This window comes from Thamnophis elegans, chromosome 4 (assembly GCF_009769535.1).
Source record: "Thamnophis elegans isolate rThaEle1 chromosome 4, rThaEle1.pri, whole genome shotgun sequence".
Lineage (NCBI taxonomy): Eukaryota > Metazoa > Chordata > Lepidosauria > Squamata > Colubridae > Thamnophis > Thamnophis elegans.
In genome coordinates, this window is record NC_045544.1 from 26,970,420 (window position 1) to 26,998,127 (window position 27,708).

Below are 27,708 nucleotides of genomic sequence, written 5' to 3' on the forward strand. Positions count from 1 at the left end.
GGCATGTTCCATTCCCTAAAATATTGAAAGTGTATCTTCCTATGGTTGCCCCTACCCTGTGGAATACTTTATCCTGATCCTTTTAGCTTTCCAGAAAGCCATAAAGAACTGGCTTTTCTCCCAGGTGCTAAGGTAGAGTGATGTGAGCCTATGGATTTTGACTGGGGCATCCTAGGAGGACTATTGAAGCACTATGTTTTAGTCTTTGTTTTTATGGTTTCATTGCTTCGTGGTTTTAATTTTGTTATGAACCCAGAGTTGTGCTCTAAGATGGGTGGCCATATAACCTTTTAAATAAAAAATAATAATTAATTCTCATTAAGAGGTATGCTTAGAAAGGGGACTTCAATAGAATAAAATCATCTACTTTTCAATCACAAATTCTTCTTTTAAAACAAGTCCAAGAGCCAGTAGTTGGCATCTTGTAGCAATGGATTCTTAAATCAATAAGCAATGCACAAAAAACAACTTTTGTCTGACTTCAACCTGCTACCAATAAATTTCAATGAATCACACAGTGTTCTAACAATTGAAGAAAAGGAAATGGATATCTATCCACTTTCTTTACAGTAGACATATTTTTTACAAGCCTGTAAACTGAGAAGAATTTTTGAAAGCTAAAGCTGAATGTGGTGAGTGTTAAAATTTGGGAATTCCATTATCTCATACATAGATGGGAATATGTGAATAGCATCAGTTCCTGCATCAGCAAGGAATTAATCATGTAGAATACAAGCCTCATTTATCATTACTTCCAAAATATACTATAAGGAAGAAAAAAATTGAGCAGCATTGGTCCAAGACCAATCTTTTTTTTTCCAAAAGGCATCCCTTTTACTCAGCATATAAAATGAGCTTTAAAAACTAAACATCACAGACAGAAGAGGGTTAACACAGCCTGTCCTAACTATGTCAAGATAATTTTTTATTTCAGTGGCTAACCTCTATGCATTACATTATGCAAATAAGTTGGAAAAAGTAATTTGGAATAGAGAAAAGTGGTTCCACAGCTACAAGCTGTGTAATTAGATCTGTACTCTGAAGTTCAAAGCTAGCCCCGGTGTCTCAAGAGCCGAGAGCTTGTGTAGCTTTTTTCAGGAAAACTAAACTTTTAAATGACAAAATATGCAAGCAAAGCACAAAGGAAATGTCTCCAGGTTAGCACTGCAGAATACTGGGTAGGTGCGTGGGTGGGTGAAAGAATTTTTGTTTTTTTTAACTAGTCTTTGGTGTAAAGAAATAATACAATAATGATATTTATAAGAAGCCATTTTAAACTAAAACATTTCAAAAATCTCTTTACAAATATATGACAGAAATTCAATTTTGATTGCTAAGGTGTACAATCTATCTCTAAATTATTTTACACTGCACGAGAACAAAGATTCCTACTACTTAAACGATCAATCACATAACTTCCACTAAGATTCTCTTTTGAATGTGATCTTTTTGACTGATAGGAGGTAGAAGTGTGCCAAACATTTCAAATTCAAAAGATTTTATTCTGAATTTGAAACATTCTGCACCCAGTTAAAAATGTGCATCTTAAAACCCGAAACAGAAATGTTCCAAGTTTGAAATGCTTCTAGAATGGTGAATATAAATAAATATTAGCTTTGGAACATAAACCAGAGCATTTTGAATATGTTTAGGAATAAGCTATCTTCACAAGTACCCAGCAGGCTTGAAAATTCAGTCAAAAACTTTGTAAATGCATGACACAGGACATTTCTGCTATGTCATTATAGTGATGCTCCAATTTTATATTAACAATATAGCTATCAGTTGTCATCCCACTGGAAGTTTTCTCTTATCCATCAGCTTTATTTTATAATTTATTAATAAATAGATTAATAAATAGATAATATCATGGCTCTTTGGCATATCAGTATCTTAAGTATACAGGTATCCTGCAATATTGTTAATACAGAGGTTAAAAAGCCTTGGGTAGAATACAACCCTGTGTTAACACATTTATAAGCAGGTTTACTCTGATTTAGAGAATCATTTACACCTCTTCAGATTTTGAAGTGGATGTCTGAATAGAACAAAGAAGTAAAATTGTGAATGCCACATTTAAAGTAAACAATTTTTTTCCACAGATGTTTCTCTTTATGGATTCAAAACTTGCAGAGAGATGTATGAAAATGGTAAACTGTTAATTGTCTTTAATTACTTGTTTTGCTGATTGCTGGTGTAAAATAAAGAAAGTAAAAGTATTATCTTACATGTGGAAACAAAAAAGCATCAAATATATATGCTACAATATACTTGATCTTTTATTTAATTGAATAGATGACCTATAACTAAAGATCGTTTTTGCAAGTGTGTATACAGAGGTTAGGCTATATATATCTTCTGTGGCATTTTCCTGAAAAGCTCATTTCAGAGTTGGAGGTGGTGCTATGGAGTTCCCATCAATGGTTAATGCTTTTATTCAAATTTTGTAAATCCTCTTCCCACACCATGCTTTTTCTATTTAGTAGGGCGCCCATATATAAGGATAATTATTTTGGAGGATTGGCATAGCAGAAATATTAAAAAACCACTCTCCGCCAATCCCTTTCCACGTCTGTTTTTCTGATTGTAACCTTATGCCAGACACTTGAGACACTGATGGCTTAGTGCTTCTAATATAAATGAACATATATTTTACTTTTGTGATGGAATCTGAAACGCAGAGAGAATTGAGCTTGTGTGCAGACATACTCCACACTTGCATGAATACAGATGAGAAAATACTACTGAAAAATATGAAATTGAGCTCATAGGTCATATTTTTAATAAATACTCAGATTTAAAAAGGATTAATATTTATATTTTTGATGCATGTATGCAACTTGTTGCTAGTGGAATAATAATCTAAGAACATTTATTTCAAAATCTTACATCAGCTTTGAGCCCTTTTCCTTTATATCATTATTCATGCTCATTGCAAATGATAAATATCTTTTTAACTAGGAACTTCATTCCTCTCTGAATTGCAAAATATTCCCTTAGTATTATAGTACCTAGCCACCCAAAGGTACACTATTTAAAAGTCTCATTTCCTTTCAGTCCCATAAAATAGTTAGCTGATAAGCAAGGAATCTGTATTCATTGTGCTGTGTAAATTTTACTTCTTGCTGTCTGGATTTACAGAGCTGCTCTTCAACATTTGCTAAGGTATATAAATTGTAGCAAACCCTGTATCAGCTGATTTATCCAGGTGTCTTTTCTCTAGTTGATCCACCTGCCAATGTGGGAGAACAGCATACAAATGCCTACTGATTTGGGCATTTACCTACTACAGTGCTTCATTATAATTTTCTACACAAAATATAGGATAGTTAGAAAAATCTATGGGCACAGCATTACTAGCTAAAATTGTCAGGGGTGATTTAGAGAAAACATCTGCTGGGAACTCATCTTTAATTTGGCTGTTATTCAGAAATTACCTGAGGATGAATAACATGCTAAAAATATAACAAAAATGCCACAATCTCCTCCTTTTAATATGACAGGAGTTACAAATTTGAATTTTAGCAAACATAACAAAATTATTAAATTGCCTGAAAAATATTTCACCTTAGTTTCCAAGAAAGATTATTTCACATGCCTTATAAAAATGCATATTAAAATATAATAAATGCATTAAATAGAAACACTTATTAGAAAAAAAGATAAATCAAGATGCAAAAGAAATCTCAATATTCCATTGCTATGATTTCGAGCAACAAAACATGGGCTTAAAAATATATTATATCTTTGATTAAAAAAATAGAAATAACTATGTCCATCACTAATAACACTTACGTTTAACCTGAATATTTGCAAATAATACTCCAAAAGCAAGACACCCTGTTATTGTTGCATCAATATTCACAGTCACATGCGAATCCAGTCTAGGTTGAGTTTCCCAATTAATAGATTAATCAAGGTAATATAATGTATTTTTGAAGAATGTTGAATATTTTTCATTTTTTTCCTGATACTAACATTATTTGTCTATTGTATTTTCTTCTCATGCTATATTATATTCAATAAAATGTGAATCAACCATAGTTTTCTTCCCATTCTGATGCCACTCTGACATTTCAGTTGCTATGTATGTCCTTGTTTTGCTGTACCAAAGCAAGTATATATCACCCGTCTAACAACGTTCTCTCAAAAAACTATACTTTCCAAAATTTTTAACCAAAAACTCTACTTTAAATTGTCAAAAGCTTTCTAAGCATCAATAAATATTAAGGCAGTTTGTTTTTCATTCTGTTAGTCCACATATTCTAATACATTAACAACATTTCTATTATTATTTATTTGATTTGGGTATTTGAAAATTGCCTTTATTATTTCTATAAGTAGTCAGGGTGACAATATTCCTTGTTCCTATTTTCCCACAACTCTGTGAGGCCAGTTTGACTGAGAAAAAGACATTGGCCCAAAATCACCCTGCCAGTTTTCATGCCCAAGGTAGGACTAAAACTTATAGTCTTCTGGTTTGTAGGCCAGTACCTTAATCACTACATTAATCTGGTTCTCTTATCTCTTAACTGTTTCTTAGGTAAATAAAACACCACATTGGTCTTCATAGATAAAATGTAAAATATTTTTCAGTCCTTCAACTAAAACTATTGAGAATAACTTATAAACATTATTCAGTAATGCAGTGGCCTATATATATTTTTGACAAAGTCAACAAATTTTCTACTTTAGGAATCAGTGCTGCATGTGCTCCTGTTTAACTGTCCAGTATCTATTATCTAAAATGGAGTTCATGATTATTTTGCAAAGGTAATAAAAGTTCATCTTCAAAATATTTATAAGGAGAAGATAATCTGTCAGGGGCTCTATCTTTACTTATAGCAGTCCAAATTTCCCTTTTTATTATTGGTCCACTTCGTCATTCATCCCTGGACATCTGTTAAGTTCAGTAAATTTTGTTTCTTTAAAAATTCTCGTTGATGAAATTTCTTTTGTTTTGTAGTATGTATACTACCGATGAACTTTTCTTGAATATTTGGTCACTATAGTTTTTTTGTTTTGTAAATTTTCTTTTCCCCCTCCTTCCTAAGCAATTTCCCTGATTTATTTGCTGACTCAAAGTTCCTTTATTTATGAAAATTCAATTTTATTTCCATCTCTCTCACCATTAACATAGAACGTTGATATTGTAGGAGTTTAAATTGAAATGAGATATTTTTTCTCCCTGGGGATCTCATTAGTTCATCCTCCTTTGCCTTTATATCCCTTAGAATCCTTTGCAATTTTTTTGGTCTTTTTTGGATTTAAATTTATTGTTCTGTTGAATAAACTGTCCTCACATGAATGCTTTGCTGGTATTCCATACTATTTTAATATCAGTATCCTTACTGAGGTCCTTCTCAAAAAGAGAATTATTTTTAATTCTTCCACTATTAATTTACCTTTAGATAATATTTCATTTAGTCTTCTTTTAGAAGTTCTAGCTTTCTTCTTGTATATTAAAGTCATTGGATTATGGTTAGAAACATTCTTTGGCAATATTTCAACTTTATTAACACAAGTGCCCAAACTTTTTGAAAGCCAAAACATGGCTATTCCAGATTGATGTCTTTCTAAAAAAAAAAAAAAAATCTTTAGCTTCACCATTTTTATATCTCTATATATCAATCAATTCAAAAGTATCCATTATGTCAAATAATATTTTTAGTAGTTTGTTTTGCATCATTTAGATCCATTTTGTTGATGTTCTATAGTTGCGGCCAGATTAATCTCCCATTAGGCGCCAACTTTTATATGGCAGCTCCATTAATTTTTCCTCCGAAAAATACACATTTGTTTTTGTTTGGAGTTTAAACTCTAAAACATGCTTTTATTAAATTAATCTACATTCCCACAAATCTGCCTTGATCATCAGATAATATCATTTTTGTTGCAATTGTGGATTTACCGTATGTACAAAACAACTCCTTAAAATTTCTCTCCCTAGTTTTTATACATTAATTTTTTATCTTTCTTTTTATATGTGTTTCTTGTAAATAAATTACATACAATTTTAATTTCCTTAAAGAATGAAATATCTTCTTTTTTCTGGGGAAGAGGGTATTTGCCCTATTTATATTCCTACATTAGGCACCTGAGCTCCATGTTTAAAATGCCTAACCTATCAGTTTATAAATTTAGAAATGTCTAATACCTCTGGAGCCTAATGAAATAGTATCTTCCCCGGTTTCCTTTGAGGTTAACTGTGTAGTTCCTTCCATTTGTATCTATTTCAATCTTCTGTGTTTTGAAAAAAAATCTTGTGTTATGAATTGAATTAAGACAAAATATCTTCTGCTTAAAAGTCAAAATCTCTTCTTCCAATTTAGTCCACCAAAGTGGTATCTTCTTCCGTTTTGTCAGTCAGCAAGATATATCTTTGTCTTATGCAGTATTCTAATGATATTTCCTTCAGAAGGATTATATCTGAATTACTTATCTTTAATTTTGAATTAAAGAGTTGTATAATCTGGTCTCTTGTTCCTCTATCAAAAAAAAAGTACTAATACGTCTGATCACATACTTTGAGATTTACTGATATGCACACTCACTATAGCTACTAATTAGTTATGGAATGACTTCATTAGTTTAAGAGAAATCATAATAAAAGAAAGCCAACATATGGCATACAAACATATCTACATTTCTTTTAAATTTACTTCAGAACTGAATCAAGTATAACACTATAATAAATCATGAAAGCTGATTAAAACTGGAACATGTGTCAAAGGGTCAAAAACAAAATATCTCATGTCATCTGTTATTTTTGTTTATAGCTCTTTTTCATTATTCACTTCCTACATAATTTGAGTTAGATTAGATGGAAGGCCATTGAACAGAATCAATTCCATCCCAAAAAGTAATTTTTTAAGTAAAACTTGTGGAATTATAAAATGTTAGATATAATTTATTACCATCAGCACAGTACCTATCACCATATTTAGAGCACTGATTGATTCCACTGGAACCTTAGCAAATTCTGTAATCTTGTTTAAGGATCAGTTCTAAAACAATGCTTAATAGTGTCAGATAATTGCACATATACACATATTAAATATTTATTTGATGACTGCAAGAATAATATTCAACGTCCTTTTTGTGTAAACCAGTGGACAACTGCTTTTTAAAGTAGGCAAAAATCAATTATTTTGGTCTTAATATTAGGATAATGCAACATCAAAAAATTTTTTTTCTCCGTGATTGTTCAGTAAGGATGATTGCAAACATTGTACTATTGGAGATTGAATTAAGGGGATAGAACAGTAACTCACATGATTCATGTTTGTACCATTTTTGATACTTTATATTGAAGATAAAAATGATTCATGATACAATAGTGGAAATGTATTCTACACTTTATTTGTATTAATGGATTATTAATATATATTGTCTATCTACACTGGGCAGATAAGAAATGCTATTAAAATATTCTTCTACTGCCTGGAGGCTGTGAAGATCTGGAAGGAGAGATAAAGGCTCAACGCTGACTGATACATGGTGGATGTGGGTTCTCAGGTTTTTAAGAACTGACTATTTGCCATCTTTGTTCTTCATGGACTGGATATATTTGTTGTCTTAAGTTAGTTGTAAATATAATACAAACAAACAAACAAACAAACAAACAAACAAACACAGCTGCAGTTCCAGAGAGAGAACTGGTGCATATTGGAGTGGGGGTGGGGGCTAGCTCCTGCGCGAAGAGCAGATCTAGCTCTAGCCAGGAAGACCTTTGTCCAGATTGGTCTTGTGTATCAATTGCACAAGGACCATGATTTTATTTTCACAGTCACTGTGCCTTAATTACCTCGTTTGGATTACTGCTATACATTCTTTATGGAGCTGCCCTTGAAAACTATTCTAAAGTTGCAACTAGTTCAAAAAATGGCTGCATGGGAATTTATGGATGTGCCTAGTAGGAATATGACATCTTAGCTGCCTAAAGCACTCTATGTAATTTCTGATTGGCAGTGTAATTTCAGGTGAAATTCAAGGTGCTGGTTGTAGCATATAAAGATCTTCAAGCAAAGGCATGGAATTTTCAGGGATTACTTTTCTCCCATGGTTATTACCTGCCCTGTAAGAATTAACAGAGTAGGCTTGCCTGATTCCATCCTTAAAGCAATGAGATCTGAAGGGTCTCAGGAAGTGTACCTTCTCTGTTGTGACACCTAACCTCTGCAATAGCATCTCTCCAGAAATTTGTATTTCAATCCTCGCATTTTTTTTAAGCAAGTGTCTTGAAGATCTGGTTCTTTTCTGTTTAGATATCTTATTATCATTCCTTTTTGAGTTTGTGTTCTTTCTGCCACAAAGTAGGTCTTAGTAGCAGTTCTTACCCCTGTTTGATCAACTTTGTCCTTTGTTGAGTCAGCAACACTCTAGAGATCTTTTCCCCTGTTTCATCTCCCTCAGCTCCTCCATAAACTATGGAAAGTGATAGCATTCACAAGAGAGGTCACATAGGTGTAATCCAATTCAAGGCCTCAACTTCCCCATATTCCAAGCAGCAACCAAAGCTGTGGATGGACCATACAGCAAACATAGAAACCCCTTAGTTTCCCTCTACAACTCCTCTGGGTCCATCAGTTGCTGGGGGATGACCAATTTAATAGGTTCCATCTCCCTGCAGTGGATAGTGTAAGAACTAGCAAGAGTTTTAACATTTCAATTAAAAGAGATTCTGTAAGTATTTAAATGGACCGTATTCCAAATTTTCTTAACAAAAAAAAATCTGTCCTAGAAATTCAAATGGTAAAATCAAACTAATTCTGTATAAAATAAAAATATTATCCTTAGCAGCAATTAAGTTGGTAAAGCAAGAATGCTACTAGTATATATACATTGACTAATTCAAAGAGAAATAAGATACTACTTTCATTTAAGCACTTGGATAAAAATAAAAGGCTGAATTCCCAACTTTTAATTTCCCAGTAGCAAAGAAGAGCTCAAAGCCAAGAAGCCTGGAGTAGGACAGCTAAAACATTTTCTCCATCTGTTGTAACGTATGCTTTCACAGAATAGCACTAACTTCTTACTTTATTTATTCTGTAATACAAGTAATGCATGGAACTTCATTCCATTTTTTTTTAAAAAGAGCTGGTAATAATGGATAAAAGACAGCCTATAGACATAAAGTTTTAAGGTGCAAAGAACTCATAATAAATTCTGGAAGAAGAAAAAAACTACTGATATTTGAGCATGACAAGAAATGCATGACTACTATTTTCACAGTCAGTATTAATAATACATTTGCATTTTAACCTATGATATATAGCAAAATGCTATCATTAATAACAACAAATTATTGATAATCATTACTCCTTTTTACAATGCAAATAGTTGTTGTAATCATGGTGTGTGTGTGAGAGAGAGAGAGGGGGGGAGGGAGGGAGGGAGGGAGGGAGGGAGGGAGAGAGAGAGAGAGAGAGAGAGAGAGAGAGAGAGAGAGAATTAACCAGTGAAATAAATTTAAAGCCATTTTTCTTCTACCACTTCCGCTTATATTTTTAATAAAAGAAGTACTTCAATGAAAAGGCATGTTTAACTAAACGAATAAACAATGTTCTGATATTTTAAGTTTAAGGGCAAATGTTTAATCTCTTGAGTAGTATATTACTAACTGATATGATTTATCTTGGGTTAAACAAACACATAGTATAAACAGTTTTTCTCATGACAATATAGTTATTATTACTGTGTTGCCATTTACAATGACTCAACACTAAATAGCATTGAGTGGAGGCCTTATGTGCTCTCTGTCAGCCTTTGGAAAGGGTATAGGTCACCCTTGACTTACAATCACAATTTAACCCAAAATTTCTAAGACATTTGTTAAGTGAATTTTGCCCCATTTTACAACCTTTCTTGTCACGGTTGTTAATCACTGCAGTTGTTAGCTTAGTAACACAGTTGTTAAGCGAATCTGGTTATCCCAGGGACTTTGTTTGTCAGAAGGTTACAAAAAGTAATCACACGACCCTGGGACACTGCAACCGTCATTAATGTGAACCAGTTGGCAAATTTTGATCATGTGACTATGGGGATGCTACCGTGGCTGTAACTATGAAAAACAGTTATGTTCTTTTTTCAGTGCCATTGTAGCTTCAAACAGAGTTGGAAGGGACCTTGGAGGTCTTCTAGTACAACCCCTTGCTCAGGCAGGAAACCCTATAACATTTCAGACAAATGGTTGCCAGTCTTCTCTTAAAAGCTTCTAGTGTTGGAGCATTCACAACTTCTGGAGGCACATTTTTCCACTAATTGTTCTAAGTACCTGGAAATTTATCTTTAGTTCTAGGTTGCATCGTTCTTTGAAGTCACTAAATGAATGGTTGTAAGTCAATGGCTACCTTTGGGTCAAATGTATTGAAACTTATTTCTCCAAGGCTACATCTACAATTAGGTCTTTCAAAGAATCATTTAATGAACCTATTTCATGTTGGGTCTAATATTTTATAGTCTGGTGCATCAGATCACCCTGTTTTAATTTGTGCAGGTTCCATCACCATAATCCTCAGTCCGTTCAATCTTACTGATGTTGAACTTGCTTTCCAAATATTGTTCAAAATGTTATAACTACAGCAGCTTCTAGAAAAAAATAGTATTCATTTCATAATTTGTTTCTATAGTAAAGAACTACCTTGAGTCATTGGTTCTAGGAGTATACCACATTCGGATAGCTAGTTTGACAAGAGAAACTCTTATTTTTAACATATTTATAATTAAACTTATATGCATCCCTCCCTAATGACTCTAATCCAGTGGTCTTCAACCTTGGCAACTTTAAGAACTGTGGACTTCAACTCCACAAGTCTTAAATTTGCCAAGGTTGGAGACCACTGCTCTAGTCCATGAAAAATAGTCCAGTTCACGGAAAAAATAATTCAATTGTCACATACTGTCAGGGTCAAAACCAAGAATGACACATTTTGGATAATTTTATTGTTTTATTTGCGAATATACATTTTGCGCGCATTTGTCCCTATTTAGGTAGTGTATTTTATACTGCTATTCCAGCTTTGCATTTTCCAGATTGTTAATTTTAATTTCTTCTTGTTACATATGTGTAGCCTTTGCAAGACTTTTAGCCTTTTCTGATTTAATACTTTCTTTTAGTAATTTTTTTTGTCTGTATGCACTTTTATTAACCACCCTGACATTGTCAATTTAGTGTTGGATATTTTGAATATTTGAATACCAATTCTCTGGTGCTGGTTAATGACTGCAATAAAGTTAAGTAAAAATTATCTCCTGAATGCTCATTAGAACAAGCTTTCCTGAAGGACAGATAGAATGTTCTTTCCTCTTTTTAAAGAAAAATGCAATTAGGAAGTTAACTGAATAGATGTCAAGAACATTTTATGGAGATTTTCAAAGGCACTAGTTATCAATGTTTGGGTCACATGTAGGGCATATTTTAAAAAAGGGAAGTAAGAAGAATTAAAAGGAAATTGAACAAGACCTTATGTCAGCACCAGGGCTGGGTTACTGCCAGTTCTAACCTCTTCTATAGAAGAGGTTCCACAAATCTACAGTGCTGTTTAGAACCCGTCCCAGCTTCTTCCCCCCGCCCATCCGTACATCTTCAAGATAAAGAGCGAGAGGAGGAATTCTGGGAGTTGAAGTCCACAAGTCTTAAAGCTGTCAAATTTAATACCCCTGGGGATTTTTTTCTAAAGGGTTAGGGGTGCAAGGGTCTTGTAACTTGACAGCTTTAAGACTTGCACACTTCAATGCCAGAGTTCCTGAGCCAACATGACTGGAGGACGAATTCTGGGAGTTGAAGTCCACAAGTCCTAAAGTTGTCAAGTTTGAACACCCCTGGGTTTTTTTCCCCTAAAGGGTAGGGATGCAAGGGTCTTGTAACTTGACAGCTTTAAGACTTGCGTGCTTCAAATGCCAGAGTTTCTGAGCCAACATTTTGGTTGCTAAGCAAGAGTGTTGTTAAGTGAGTTTCACAACATTTTATAAGTTGGCCACGCCCACATGACTGCCAAGCAACTCCCACCCAGTCACATGGCTGGCAAGCCACTCCCACACGGTCACATGGCTGGCAAGCCATCCCACCCAGTCACATGATCAGCAAGCCACTTCCACAAAGCAGGCCACACCTACAGAAGAGGTTCTAAAAAATTTTGAAACCCACCACTGGTCAGCACTAGACTTTCCTCCAATATTCTCCTTATGCCATTGCAAATGTATAATTTATTACAAAGTATCTGAACTTACGAATGAAGGCAAATATATGTGTCCTAGGATGATGTTGCATGATCGAATCTGGGTTGATCACTGGGACCAGAGATTTACTCTTCCATAAGTTACATGAATGCTTTTATCTGAACTTATTCTGAATTACACTTTTTTAGGCAAAGAAAAAAATCAAGATGAATTTAGAAATGTGACATTCAAAGTGAAACAAAACATTTAAATATGAAGTGAGTACAGATGAAGCACTTAAAACTTTTTACAACAGATACCCCAAATGAATAAGTACGACTGTATTTGGAAACAGCATTCCCCATACCCTTTAATACAGAGGTCTCAACTACGGCTGGCTTAAGGAATTCTGGGAATTGAAGTCCACTAATATTAAAGTTATCAGAGTTGAAGACCCCTGCTTTAATAATAGACATATTTTAATTGACTTCTGAATTAAATATTGAACAGTATTTATTATGGAATCACTGTCTAGGTGGTTTATGCCAGAAAAGAAAAAATAGTTTGTTTTGTTATGCATTTTTCAACCTCTTTTTTTAATCAGTGGAAAATAGGGTAAAACAAACACCAAAAAACAGTTTATTGCTTTTATTTTTCTTAATAATTCCCATTTGTTTATATAATTACCCCATTCCCTGAAATCAAATTAATTTTCATTACTCATATTGTTTTTATTTATTTAACTTTTTCCCCAAAGGACTACCAGACTGAAAATGGATGTACTTTTAATTTTTCTTAATACAAATCCATATATCTCAGATATCACATTATTTGCAAACATAATGCTAACCCCATTTGTAGGCAGAATTTTTCCTTTCCAACAAACCTAATACTAGGAAACTTTACATATATAAAATGGGTTTCTCAAATATTGGTACCCATAACCATGAATGAAAGATAACTGGATAGTAATAGGATGATGAAGTATTAAATTGATAAACCAGTTCTTTTTTTCATACTTAGAAATGGGGATGCAGCTATACAACTTCACTCAATAGGATGCTATATGTCGTATTCTTATTTGCAGTTGGAGACATCATTGGGGAGAGAGGGAAAAGAATTTGAGCAACCAAAGGCTACAAACTTCACAAAAACCTTAAGTGAATTTCAGTGACTTTCAGGTTGGATCACTCTCTTGAATGTACGCATTGGAATTATAAAATAACTAGGCTGTCTCAGTTGATCAAGCCTGCCACAAAAATGTGTCCATATCAAGAAATGAAAGGCAAGATTTTGGTCACTCAGATTTCCTGGCATTGTGGCAACCACTTGATGAACTAGAAAACACCATTCACCCTATTAGATTGCAGGTGATTGTTAGAGCACTCATTTTCCATGGATCATGTGGCCGCAATCCAATTAAGTGTTTTATTTGTTAAAATAGGAATGTAGTCTGTTTGCAGAAGAATACATTATTTCATTAAGTCAGGGTATATTTGTTAATATGTTTATATTACAGAACAAGAGCAAGAATAGCAATAGCAATAGCAGTTAGACTTATATACCGCTTCATAGGGCTTTCAGCCCTCTCTAAGCGGTTTACATAGTCAGCATATTGCCCCCAACAACAATCCGGGTCCTCATTTTACCCACCTCGGAAGGATGGAAGGCTGAGTCAACCCTGAGCCGGTGAGATTTGAACAGCCGAACTGCAGAACTGCAGTCAGCTGAAGTAGCCTGCAGTGCTGCATTTAACCACTGCGCCATCTCGAACAGATAAGAAATTTTACTTTTGCATACTATAAACTTTAATTCATTTTTAGACATCCTTTATTCAAAAGTCTTGAAAAGGATGACTCATCTGATTTCCAGATAGAATTGACAAAAATCAAACTATAATTTCTAGATGATGTTATACACAAATACATTCTCAATAAAAACCAATAAGCGAAGTTTACCTGATGCCCAGCTGTTACTTGCTTCAACACATTTTCATAACAAACTTCATCCATATTAATAAGCTGCTGTATCTGAAATTCAGGATGCAAAATTTCATTTTAGAATCATAGTCTTGGTTTTGATCCATCTTTTTAAAATATGATGCGTATTTTTAAAATTCACATGATATATCCCACCATTTGATAAACAAAAGATATTATGTATTTCTCTTTCCATCAGTGGTAAAATTACATAGCATATATTACTTTCAAACATAATGCAATGGTTAAAGAAAACCACAGCTTACAATGAAAATGTTGTGTCACTCAATCATTTCTGGTCCTTCGTGACCACTTGATAATAGTAAGTTAGTATTATCTGCAGTTAGGAATTGCTTTTTTGAAATTGATAATATCTATCAAACTTGTATTTTGCCAATCTTTTTTTAATTGGCTTCAGTTCTTTCATGAATCAGGATCTTCTCTGACATTTTTTGCTTCTGACGTACATGTCCAAAATATATAAGCTTTAGCTTACTGGTGCTTTCAATGAACTGCTTGAATTTGCAAAATTTGTTATTGCTATCCAATGGTCTCTCCACCAGTTTCTCCAGCTTCAGAACTTCACAGCTGCTGATTTTTTTGACGGTCACTTCTCTGATGGTCCAGCTATCATAGCCATGTTATGATTGAAAGATCAGAGACAAGAAACTACTCCTTCAGCTAACTTTGTTGTATTGCACTACTAGTAAAGGTCATAAAAAAAAGATCAGCAGTCCACCTTTCACATTTTTCTCTTTTCTCTTTAGCAAAATATTCCTTGAGACTTTTTTCACTTCCAGCCACTAAACTTCATCTAAGATTAGTATTTCTTCCATCAATTTTAACTCCATCAATTTGCATTTCTTCCAATGGAATACCATATTTTTTGGAGTATAAGAAGTACCTTTACCACCACCACCACCCAAAAAGAGAGTGAAAATTTGGGTGCGCCTTATACACCGAATGTAGTCTCCCCAACCAGAGGCCAAAAACGCAAGGCATGGAGGCAGCGATGGTCTGTGACAATCCCTGCAGCCTGGAACAGCTGATTGGGGGGTATTCTGGCAGTCCGAACCAGCTGCCAATCAGCTGTGCTGAATCAGGCTACAAGAAGTGCTAAAGCTGATCTGGCTGGTCAGAGTTTGCAGCAGCAATCACATTCAGAAAGCACGGTAACTGATTCAGCATGATTCAAAATAATAATAATAATAATTCTGATTCTACAAAAAATCACCCTACTTGGAACAGCTTATATTCTTTGACGTTACCTTAACAGTTCATAGGTCCTTGGTTAGGACTTGAGCTGTTGAGCTACCAACCAGCCCCAAAGACTGTGAATCTCACCAAAGATTAACCACATAACAACAACAACAACAACAACAAAAAAAAAAGCTAACTTGGAACTGGTTAAGATTAGGAGCACTGAAAAAAGAAACAGAAGGCTTTATTTTGGCAGCTCAAGAACAAGCCTTAGCCACAAACTGCATGAAGGCAAAAATTCAACATGTTACCACCAACAGCAAATGTCGCCTCTGTAATGAGAAAGATGAGACAGTCGACCGCTTGATCAATGGGTAAAGCAAAATTTCACAAACTGACTACCTACAATGCCATGACCGCGTTGCTAAGATCATTCACTGGAAATTGTGCCAAAAGTTTGGATTTGAGTACAGCAAAAACCATTGGGAACATCAGGTTCCGAAGGTTTTAGAGAATGAGAAAGTCAAGAATTCAGATTGACAGGCATTTGGCCCACAACACACCTGACATAACAATAGTTGAAAAGAAAAAAGTATGGTTCATTGACATTGCAATACCTGGAGATGCACGAATTGAAGATAAACAGCAAGAAAAAAATCACAAAGTACCGGGATTTGCAAATTGAAGTTGAGCGACTGTGGAAAAAGAAATTGTGTGTTGTCCCGATTGTAATTGGTGTCCTTGGAGCAATACCTAAAGGGCTACCTCGCTATTTAGAAATTTTAAATTCATCAGACTTGAACATTTTGATTCTACAAAAAACCAACCTATTTGGAAGAGCTTATATCCTCCGACGTTACCTTAACAGCTCCTAGGTTCTTGGTTAGGACTTGAGCTGTTGAGCTACCAACCAGCCCCAAAGGCTGTGAATCTCACCAAAGATTAACCACATATAATAATATACATTACAAAAAGCAGGTTTTCCAAGGTAGCAGTAAATACAAGCAAAACACAAGCAGTTTTACTTTCAGTTCTCAGATAAGCCAGGCTCCTTCCTATCTCCTTCTTGCCCACACAGCAAATTTCAGAGTCCAGATAGCCCTCATTGGCTGACTTAGTTGTTATGCCTATTCATTGACTGACCTTGTTACCATGTGTCAGCTGAATACCATGGATGCTGATAGGCAGAGGCAGAATTTTTCTTCTTCTTATTTTCTTCCCCAAGAACTAATGTGTGTCTTATAATCTGGAGCATTTTATACTCCGAAAAATATGGTAGTTCTCATTATATGTTCCCAATATAAGTTAAAATGAAAATGGGTTGATATGCAGCCTTGGCACACACCTTCCTCAATTTTGAATCAATTAACTATTCCACATTTCCACTTTAACTGTCAGCACATACATTTTTCTGATGTGAACTGGTTACAATCATGTTTTTAAGGGCTTCCACAATTTCTTGTGATCTATGCAATAAAAGCCTGCATAATCAATAAAGCAAAAATAACTGCATTTTTAAAACTCTCTTCTTTTATGGGGGTATTTGCAATGTGATCCCAGGTGCTTCGGCCCACGTAACTCTGATTGTTCTCATTCCATATATTATTGAAATATTGTTGAATGAAGCTAAGAGATTGAAATTCAGAACTGGTATTCTGTCCACAGCACATCCTGACTAAAATAGTAATTCACCACACTGAATAAATGATCTACAGGGCAGGAAAAAATAAAAATCATCATCTGTCTTTATACAGCAAACTATGCAAAAATGAGAATAAAGCACATTCAGTACTGCCTACACAGAATTCTTTATTCCAAAGTTAATGAAGCATAACATTACTAGTATCTTCAGTGAGAAAAAAAGAGCTAACAGTAATTCTTCCTACATAGTAGTTACTCTATTACTAAATACTGTCACTTACAAAAATACAATATCTCACAAATAATTTCTATACCACAGCAACTGAAAACAAGAGGTCCACATAGTACTAACAATGCACTCTATTCAGAAGTTTTGCTACCCAGTGTGATAGAACTTGAGTTACAAATTCAAATTTAAACTGAGCTAAGGGCTCACTAGTAAGTCAGGCTTCCTAATTTGCAATAGATAAGCTATCAAGAAATCCGATGCTTCAGATTTTCAGAATAATTACGTAATTATTGAAAACAAAACAAATAAATAAATAAATCTTAGATAGTATTATTGCTTACATTCATGTAAATATAAGGAAAAAAGTATATTATATAATTTTAGGATTTGCATTGGAAACAGATAATATTTTAGGTCATACTTATGCAGAAATAGTGAAAATTCAAAAGGGTTCAAAAACTTTTAAACACTACTGTAAGTATATGCTTATTGTTAATAACGTTTTGAGATACTCCTGTTTCTTTCTCAGTCTCTAAATCTCATGTACACAACCTTTGCCTACCAGAATGAGCATAGCCAGTCATAAATAATCATGTGTCAGATGGCAGGTGACATTTACAGGATGTTCTCTACATTTCAGTGACAACTTTGTGGGGCTGAAATATTTTGCTGAAAATAATTATATTGTGGACTGGTATAATGCTTTGCAGCATGTTATTTTTCTGATTATCTTTTTTTATTAAAGGAATTAGATTGGCCTCTTAAGCACTAAGGGATAGATCTAGAGATTCATGGTGCTCCTACCTCTAATCAAATAAAAATTATCTAACATATCTTGCATCTTCTCAGGTTTCAGGTAGCAACTTTATGTAGAATGTCCAAACTGAAATATGGATCCTTTTGGCTGCAAAACATACATTACTTAATAGTCATGGTAAAACATATTTTTGAGAAAAATGAATTCAATTTCATATCCTATTATTAAATATTACCTTATTGGTTGTCTTGATTCCTATAAATGTCTGGCCAAGAGGAACAGGTCGAAAACGACCATCAAAATAAAATAACCCAATATAAGGATTAACATGCAGAAATGTAGCAACATCAAGATAATTAGGTAATGTGGCTGACAGCCCCAAGATCCTAATCATGCTTTGGGTAGATTCAACCTGAAAAAAGAAAAAAAGAAAAAGTAAATTATCTTAATTTTATTAGATAGTATATAAATGAAAGATTTCATATTGACTGAGCATTGACTAATGCATTTTAATTGAGAAAAAATTTAACATTTTTTAAAAGAGATTTAAGACCATAATGGAGCTTGCCCATCAGTCTTAAGCCATGATGGTTGTTGAGTGAAACAATGACCTGGTTTTGCTGAAAGCTGGAAGTAAGTGGAAGAAGTGTCCTGAAATGTGGTCACAAAACTGTGGGATGCTGCAAATGTTTGCAAATGTGGGCTGACTACCAAGTGCCCAATATACAGTCATGTGAATTGGGGGGCAACTGTTGGTACTTTAATAACCAGGTCATAAGGACCTTCGAGGTGGTCAGTGATAATTTTGAACAGTTGCTAAGTGATTGATTGCAAGTTGAAGACTACTTATAACCTTCACTCAACAATCACTAAGTAATGTTGGTGTAAAACACAACATCACATAATTGCACTGATTAGCAACAGCAATCTTGGCACATCAGGTTGCATCATTATGGCATTAAGATTATACATTATAACAGCACACCATATCTTTATTAAGTGTAATACCACATTTGAGTCAAGTCTATGCTTGTTATATAGCCATGAATTCTTGGGTTGCTTCAGCAGACATTATTATTATTTCAACAAGTGTTATCAACCACTGTATACTAAATTAATGGTACTAGAATGTGGAATGTCTTCTGTAAACATGTTAAGTCAGTCAGTTTTCTATTATAGGTTCAAATGGTTTGGAATACCTAATTCTTATAATTTGCTTTTAACCAAGAAACTGATTGTATGTGACTGTTTAAAATACACATTGGGATGTTGATATTTATTTTGTGGTTTTTGTTGTTATTAATTTCCCTACATTCACTATCCCATAGTACTATACTGTAATAACCATAATTGGAAATAGTAGAAATAAAAATAAAATAGAAATGGGAAAATGCATAGACGAATCAGCAGATGATTACAATAATAACTAAATGGCAAGAATTGCTTCAGGGACTTCAACTGGAGAAACTGTACAGCTAAAGTCTATTTTCAAGAATTAAGAACTGACAAAGCTTGCTTTTGATTGAAAATGAGCACTTTAATTTTGTACACTAAATAGACTGAAGGCAACATGGTTCCACATTATGAAGGCAATACCAAAATAGATTTGAGACAACCAATCCTGTCATGATTTAGAGGTGTATCAAATGTATTGGTTACTGTAACTGTGAAAGGAATATTAGCATCGTTTCGACTCTGCAATTACTGAAAACTAGTGCATGAAAAAGTAGAAGTACAGACCTTTTTATGGTTATGTTAAGAATGCTTCCTAATATCACCTAACTTTACTGCAAGAAATTCAGACAGGAGAAGCAGAAATAGAGTTCCAGTCTCAATAGCTACAGAAATAAATGTATATTCAGGACTGAAAATGTACATTTTATTCTATATTTAAAAAATATGAGGTTTTAGAACCTGGAAAATATTTTAATGAAGGTAATTTTGTTTGAATCTTAAATAACATCTTTGAGATTCACTGCACCAATGCTTGATATGGTAAGATTATAAAGAAATTTAAGTGTAATTCTAGGTAATGCCATATAGCAAACTGACTATTATCACAGGGGTAAGGAAAAGTTGAAGAATACGAATCAACCTGCATTGGGAGAGTAATTGAGAATATAACTGCAGATTTTAATTCTGTTTGAAAAACCAATCGTTCAGTTATTTTAAAGAAACAGTTGTTTTAGGAGTTTTAAAGTTGTCAAATCTACTGGTTTTAGCATAGATTTATATATTTTGTTTACATAAATATCAAGTATGAAGTGGGGAAAGGAGGAGAAAGTAATTCTAGGTAGGGTCAAAACCTATTATGTCAATTTTATTAGCAGTATTAAAAATTCTACTCTTCTTATATATATAGGAATAACTAACAACATAGTCATATTAACCTAAATGAAGTTACATGAATCTAGTTCCATCAGAATGATGCCAAATAATACACATCTTTCATAGCATCAAAATAGATTAGGTTAATGAGAGGAGGAATTCAACAGAATGGAAGTCATAGGTAATATAATCTTTGCATCTTTTTTTAAATAATCTATCTTAAATTAAAATGCACCCATGGCTTGTGAGAAAACAAGGCAAATAAAATCAATACTTTATAATGTCAGGACTATAATTTGGTTGTGTTTTTAATGATTTTCATGCTGTTTTGTGGGTAATAATAATAACTATGGAACTGAGGATTCTGAAATGTAAAAAGATCAGCAATTACAGTCAATAACTACATACAAAACAGAACTATATGGATCTTATGATGTTTATTTGAAAATATTTTTATTTAACTGAAAAGACTGGAAATAATGCCCTACTGTATATAGTCTGATACATCATTCAGATTCTTTTAGTACTCTTGCTGCACAGGAAAATTCCCGGGGTCATGAATGGGAGCAATGGTTACTTATGAAACACAGCTAAAAATTGAGTGGATTCAATAACTTTTATTACTTGACTGAATCTTTGAGAAGCAGCAATCCTTCAATCTGGATATTTTTCTGAAGGCCTAAAAGATGCAGCATATAGATTGGATTGATCATGGAAGTCTTTAAACTGAACTAATTCCTGTGAAATGAAAATCTCTGAAGTAAAGATTCAGAGAAAAGCCTTGTTACAGCAATTTCCTTTACAGTGCACACTAAAAATCTGAAAGAATATTGGCTTATAAAATGCATAGCTTTTGCTATGTACACACTGAGGCTCAGAGTATGAAACACAAACAAGAATGGGAAGGCAAGCATATCTAAATACGCTGGTGGAGTGACTCCCATGATTGGAAAATAGCAATTGAAAGATACAATTTGTTCAAGGGGAATAGAAGTAATAGAAAGGAGGACATGTACTCTATGATAATAATTCCCACATCTGCACTGAAATTCAAGGAAATGAAGACAATGATATTGCATAGAACATCTGGATTAAAATAAATGGAAGAAGAGATACAGTATAAGGCAGGGTTTTTTTTGGTTATTTATCAGCAGAATAAAATATAAAGAAAAAAAATGTCTTATTGCAGTCAGTGACCAGTTCAAAAAAATAGAAATAATACTTTATAGAAAATAAATTGCAGATATTTCATAGATGTTTAGATGTAGTGATGGAGGATATAATTGCTCAAGATGGGTGATAGAAAGTTGCTAGCCAATTTTGTTATCAAGAAAGCTAAACTAAAGATAAACAATTTTATATAGAATATAATATAAAGATGTAATATTATTGGATGATTTTAGGATGATGTAATGAAATGCCATAGTATAAATTTATTTTAAATTTAGAATATTTCACATAAAAGGATGTAATAATAGTGATAGTCAAATGAATGTTTAATAATCATAGTAATTAGATACATATGTATTAGATTGATGATATGAGATTTTATGTAAATTGCAAGTGAAGACTATTATGAAGAAGCACAAAAACTTTTTAACCAATCGACATACTGTATGTAACTGGAGGATGATTTTATGTTTTGTGTGTGTTTATATCTGTTTGTTTTAAAATAAAATAAAAATTTATTTTTTTAAAAAAGAAAGCTAAATGAACTGAGAGGAAAAGGAAGAAGAAGCAACAGCAGAAAAGAAGGAGGAGAAGGAGGAGGAGGAGGAGGAGGAGGAGGAGAAGAAGAAGAAGAAGAAGAAGAAGAAGAAGAAGAAGAAGAAGAAGAAGAAGAAGAATTGCAAAGAGCAGACTGAAGAGTAAGAGTGATGTTGGAGACAGAAAGATGATTAAGGAATGCCTATTTAGGGTACTGACTAAAGTTGCTTATGATCTGATAAAGCTTTATGAATTAACTTGGAGAAATTTGAGGATAAATGTCTTTAATTTCAAAACTAGTGTTGGATTGAAATTTAGGGAGAGCCTAGAGAATATTATAAAATATAAGCAATGCAGTGATGACTGGAACTCAGCATACGTTTGCCATGTAGACGGTTTCTCAGACTCATTTTTAATTAAGCAACTTCCTCAACATATTCCTGGAATGCTTGACATTAACAAAGCATTGGACAAAGAACACAGTGATAACTAGCTAGTCAAGTATGGTTTACATTATGGAGATATAATGCTTCATATCTGATGTCTTGGAACATGCATTGTGTACACATGCTGGACATGTTAGCACCTTCATAAAACAGTTGCATCTTTTACTGGGTTTCCACTGTCGCTGTACAATTACAGCAAAATAGACATTTTAGCTAAATAACAAGAGAACCCATACTATTTTCAAAGCACATCATACACTTTCATATTTTTCTAAAATGATGCAGATGCCATGCAAGCTTATGAAAAGAAGCAACTTTTAAAAAGAAGATTCCAAACAGGCATTATGTATTATCCACTCTACAGTATCTTTCCAGTTTCAGATCTGAAGGTCTGCAAATCTCCAATCTACGGTAGATGATATGACAATTAAGTAGCTATAAAGCTGGCTCAAAAACTGCAAGAAATATATGGTACATACTGTGTGAGGGATATAAATATCACCCACTCATCAACGGAATTTTTTATAAGGTAGAATAATTCTAGATTACACATTTATTGATTTATTTAACCAATTTAGATAGTGACCTATCTACTCTGGATGGAGAACAGAATGGAACAAGTAGAATCTCAAAGTGAAGAAAGGTTTGTAAACTGGACCTCTTGTAATATTACTACTTAGAATCAATTCAACTCTGAAGAAACCATTTTTAAAACTTTCGAAGGATTTTTTTCACAGAATTAGAAATAAGTTTGAACTTCTCCAGAGAACTTTATATAGAAAATATACTTATGCAGTATATTCAAATTTAGGCAAATTGTTTCATTTATTTGCTCCATATGCAATTATTGTTTTTGGAGAGCCACAGCAGTTAGTAGTTTTGGAGGAATTATTCATGGAATCTAAGCCAGTAACTCATCTTTATTGGACACTGATGAAGTTGACATTAGTTATTTATGTGACCTTTAGAATAACAAGCTAGAATATCTTGTTCTGGTAAATCAATGAAAGAACATATTAAACAACATGAACACTGTAATCTATAACTTTAAAAGGAGGATAATATTTGTATCTATCGGACACCTCAGGGAATATTTAATAGGGGCTATTTACAATCATCTGCTATTGGAAATTTATCCCCAAACTTGGAACATTAAGATACATGGTTTGATTGTCTATTACTATTGGATTTGGAGCTGACATCAACAGGATTATTAATATGACTTAGAATCAATTACTTTATATTAAGAAGCATGAGTTTTTCTTAGTTATATCCTTAGGATTTGGAAGCTATTAAGAAATCAATAATTTTTTCAAGCCTTGGGATTGACTAAAAATATTACATTGTATTGGAGAAAAAATCCACACTTGGTTTTCAGCAATGACTTGTTTAAATGTATTGGAGTAATTTTTTTTGTACAATGAAGATTTAGCAATATGACCATTTTTTTGGAATTATTTAGGCTTCTAGCCCGTTTTTTATTCTAAAAATTGTTATACATGTTAATTTTGTTATTATGTTTATCTTTTAATTCTCTTGCTGTTATATAGAATTGTATTTTTATTACTTTGCCTCATGAAATAATTTAACAAAACATATTAAAAATTGCGCATTAATTGCTCTTTGTCAGATTGTTAAGAGGCACTGAGTAGGGTAACCAAAAATTCAGATCTGGGCTCTAGGCTGTTCAGCACTATCAACGGCCTTTACATGGTGGAGGGAATATTATTTGATTTTTCCCCCCGGGATGTGACATTGTTTTTTTTTCTGATGTGAACAGGGAGAGTACCAAGCATCCTTTCTAAAGATTAATTTGCATGATCCAGCTCCAATCATCCAAAGAAATAGTGCCTGTCCTCTTGAACATTTTCCCTTCAGAGATTAGGATGGCTCCAACCCTGTTGCCTTTTGTAAGATCTTGAAGGTTTGGTTACGAGCACAAGCCTGGGGTCCCGAGTGTGCTAAGGGCCTCGTTTCCTGGTTATGCCAACATCTACAGATTATAATATCTCTCAGCCACTTTCTTTTGCATCGTCCCTGTAATTTGGTTTTAATTGCTTTTATAATTGTTGTCACCCACTTGTTTGAGATGGGTGGCCATATAAATGAATAAATATATAAATAAATTTCAATTGCACTAATTTGTTGGGTAAATATCATTGAAGTTTAGAGCCTTCTGCTCTCATTCCCGCCCTCCACTTTAAACATTTTCATTTTACATCTGTGCTATTTTCAGTAATGTGTAACTTTAAACATCAAAGTGCAAATTGGTTTCAGAGGATTCTTTTGATGTTCTAACCCCAGCATAAGAGTAAAGCTCAAAGCTTTTTCTTCCAAAATGTTTTATCAATTCAATTTGAGTTACATGTAAAACCAAAAAGTGCATGATGTGCAAACATGTTTTTATATTCTTATTCAAGACCAAATCAGTGACCTCGAAGCTCCTTCCTTACAAGGTAGCTGTAATTTGACCTCAGGGCTGAACAGACTAAAAACTGATCTTTGCAAAAGATATTAAAAAAGATAAATAAAAAAGTAATTCCTTTGCAGAGATTTGTGATCCTATCTGTAGTCTAAGTATTCTGCTATTAAACTCTACTGGACTTTCAACCATGGTGGTGATTCCCTCCCATCCAAAATAGCACATTGCTCTTTTGTTATTTTACCCTGCTGTTGATATTTTAAACATAAAATCAGATAGTTTTAATTTCCAGTAATCCTTTTTCTTCTTTATTAGGATTGTTAATCTGTTTTGTATCTAATATAGAATCACAGATGAATTAGGAAGTATAACATGGTATTACTTAACTAATTTTCATTAATTTTATTCAATAACCAATAAAACAGTCAAGTTATTCAACAGCACTTCCACAATGAATCAACATAACAGGACACGAAGAAGGAAGCAGCAGAGATTAATTTGCTAAAATTATGTGTTTGATTATTTTTTCCAGGCATAAATAAAAATACCGTATATACTCGAGTATAGGCCGACCCGAATATAAGCCGAGGCACCTAATTTTACCACAAAAAACTGGAAAAGTTATTGACTCGAGTATAAGCCTAGGGTGGGAAATGCAGCAGCTACCGGTAAATTTCAAAAATAAAAATAGATACCAATAATGTTTTTGAATATTTATTTCAAAGAAAAACAGTAAACTAGCGGTGTATTCAATGAAATACTTCACTCACCTCATGATGCTGATGTCCCGCTGTGATGATGATGTCCCGTGCAGCCGCGGGAGCGATGTCCCGCCTCCTATGACACACGGCACAGTGATTCCTATCATTGGATCACTGTACCAGAGGAGGTGGGACATCGCTATGTGGCTGCTTGCCATAACAAGGAGGAGGTGGGACATCGTTGCAGAGCGGCAGGAGGGGGAGGAAGGGGAATCGTAAGACAGCCCTGCATTACATTAGAACGTGAGGAGGGGGGATGGTGCGGTGCGCGCTGCGCGGCAAACTGACACAGAGGGAGGGGAAACTCACAGGGGCACTGGGCCATTCACGAGTGTCACCCAGCGGCATGGCCCCGCCCCTTTTTCTCCTCCATTTCGGGCAAATTTTTCACTGACTCGAGTATAAGCCGAGGCGGCTTTTTTCAGCCCAAAAAGTGGGCTGAAAAACTAGGCTTATACTCGAGTATATACAGTACCTTTACCCACATTGAGATTCTAGATCTGCAATTACTTGACCATTTGATATCATTTAGTAAATAATGCTTTCATTTTTTTTAAAAAAAGCTATGCGATTTCAAAATAGCAATAACTGAAAAAAGACATTTTACTGAAGGATATAAAAGGCTTTTGGAAGATGTGTCGCAATATGAGAACTATAAACAAATTTCAAAGTGTTCCTTATTTTATTCCATATTTCAATATAAAAAATTCCAGAACTCTATATAAATCCATTATCAAGTCTATCTACTGTATGTAGAATTATTTTTCTCCAGTATGATTTTTATTGGATAAATCTCTGGCATATGAGAAAACAAAATGGCAGTTGTGAGCAACAGTACAGTTGTCTAACGAAACTATGTGAACGAAGAGTAATACCATGATTTAATATTAGTACATCACTGTGTTTGTCTGTGTGTTGCTAAATAAGATTAGCATTTAGAAACATGTATGCAGTATTTCTTAATAAATAAATGAAGAAGTATACTTTTGACTCATTTTTAAAAAATGGTTTCTATTTATTTTTAGGACTTGTGTGGAGAACTGAAGACGTTTTGGATGATATTTATATAGAAATAGTGAAAAATCAAAATGGTTCACAAAATTCTAAGCATCCTATATATACTCCATATTCCTTCTGTTCCAAAAGGAAAGAGACAAAAATGCATTATCTTCTCACGGTGATCTTTATGATGACTGCTACTGGAAGCAGCTTAGACATGATGGGGGATTTAATTAATCATTGGAATTGTATCTAGCATACAATATTACTTATATTTGTTCTAACTTGACATACCTGACGTAAAGTGCGGGCCACCAAACTTTCTAGTACAGGACCTCTATCTTCATGGAGTAGGTGTACCTCATCAAGAATAAGGAGCTTCACTAGTTGAGAGAGAGCGACATCTCCCACGCTCTTTCTGGTCACAACATCCCATTTTTCTGGAGTGGTTACAAGCATCTGAGAAAGGAAAAGACAAAAAAACCAATGTTGAAGTCTTTAAATTTATTATTCACTGATTTGCTGATGTGTCGAGAACAACTTGAAAAGTAATGAAGCTAGATAGATAAACTTGAAATAGCAGCATTAAAATTTTCTTCTTTGCACCTGAAACTGCAATAGAAAGTCTATTAACTAAGTACAGCTATTTATAAACTTTCTAAAGGATGCCCAATCCTGCAGTAGTTATCTTCATGTCTAGCCATTCCAAATTATGCACTTGTAACCTCACATTAAAACTTTTGCATCCCACCCTTCGGTTGGGACAGGCTTCCTGTGTTGTTTAGAGATTAATAAGCAGAGGCATTTCTTGCAATTGTGCTTGTGTTAATCTAAATAGTTAGACCACAAAAGAAAAAAAAAATCCTAGTGGAATCGGGAAGGCTGAAGTATGCTCTGCTTGTTTTAGTGGATGACCATTGGGAGAGTGAACTATCAATGGCTTGTTATAGCAAGTTCCCCTGAAATTTCAGAAGCAGCTAAGGTCCAAAACTGTAACCTAGCAAGTACTAAGAAAACAGTAAAAAAAAAGTTGGGAATGTAATATTGCCCAAATTCCCTGGGCTACGATTGAAGCTTATT

General features: G+C 33.9%; 1 protein-coding gene across 1 annotated transcript in view; it reads right to left on the reverse strand.

Annotated features, from left to right (window-relative positions):
• The window catches only part of ASCC3 (activating signal cointegrator 1 complex subunit 3), a 216,684-nt gene that overhangs the window by 116,117 nt on the left and 72,859 nt on the right, over nt 1-27,708 (reverse strand). Inside the window, exons 11-13 of the mRNA XM_032216493.1 lie at nt 26,923-27,087; nt 18,201-18,377; nt 14,118-14,189 (exon numbers count right to left, since the gene is read on the reverse strand). Of these exons, the coding sequence (XP_032072384.1) occupies nt 14,118-14,189; nt 18,201-18,377; nt 26,923-27,087 (414 nt within the window). The remainder of the gene's footprint in view (nt 1-14,117; nt 14,190-18,200; nt 18,378-26,922; nt 27,088-27,708) is intronic.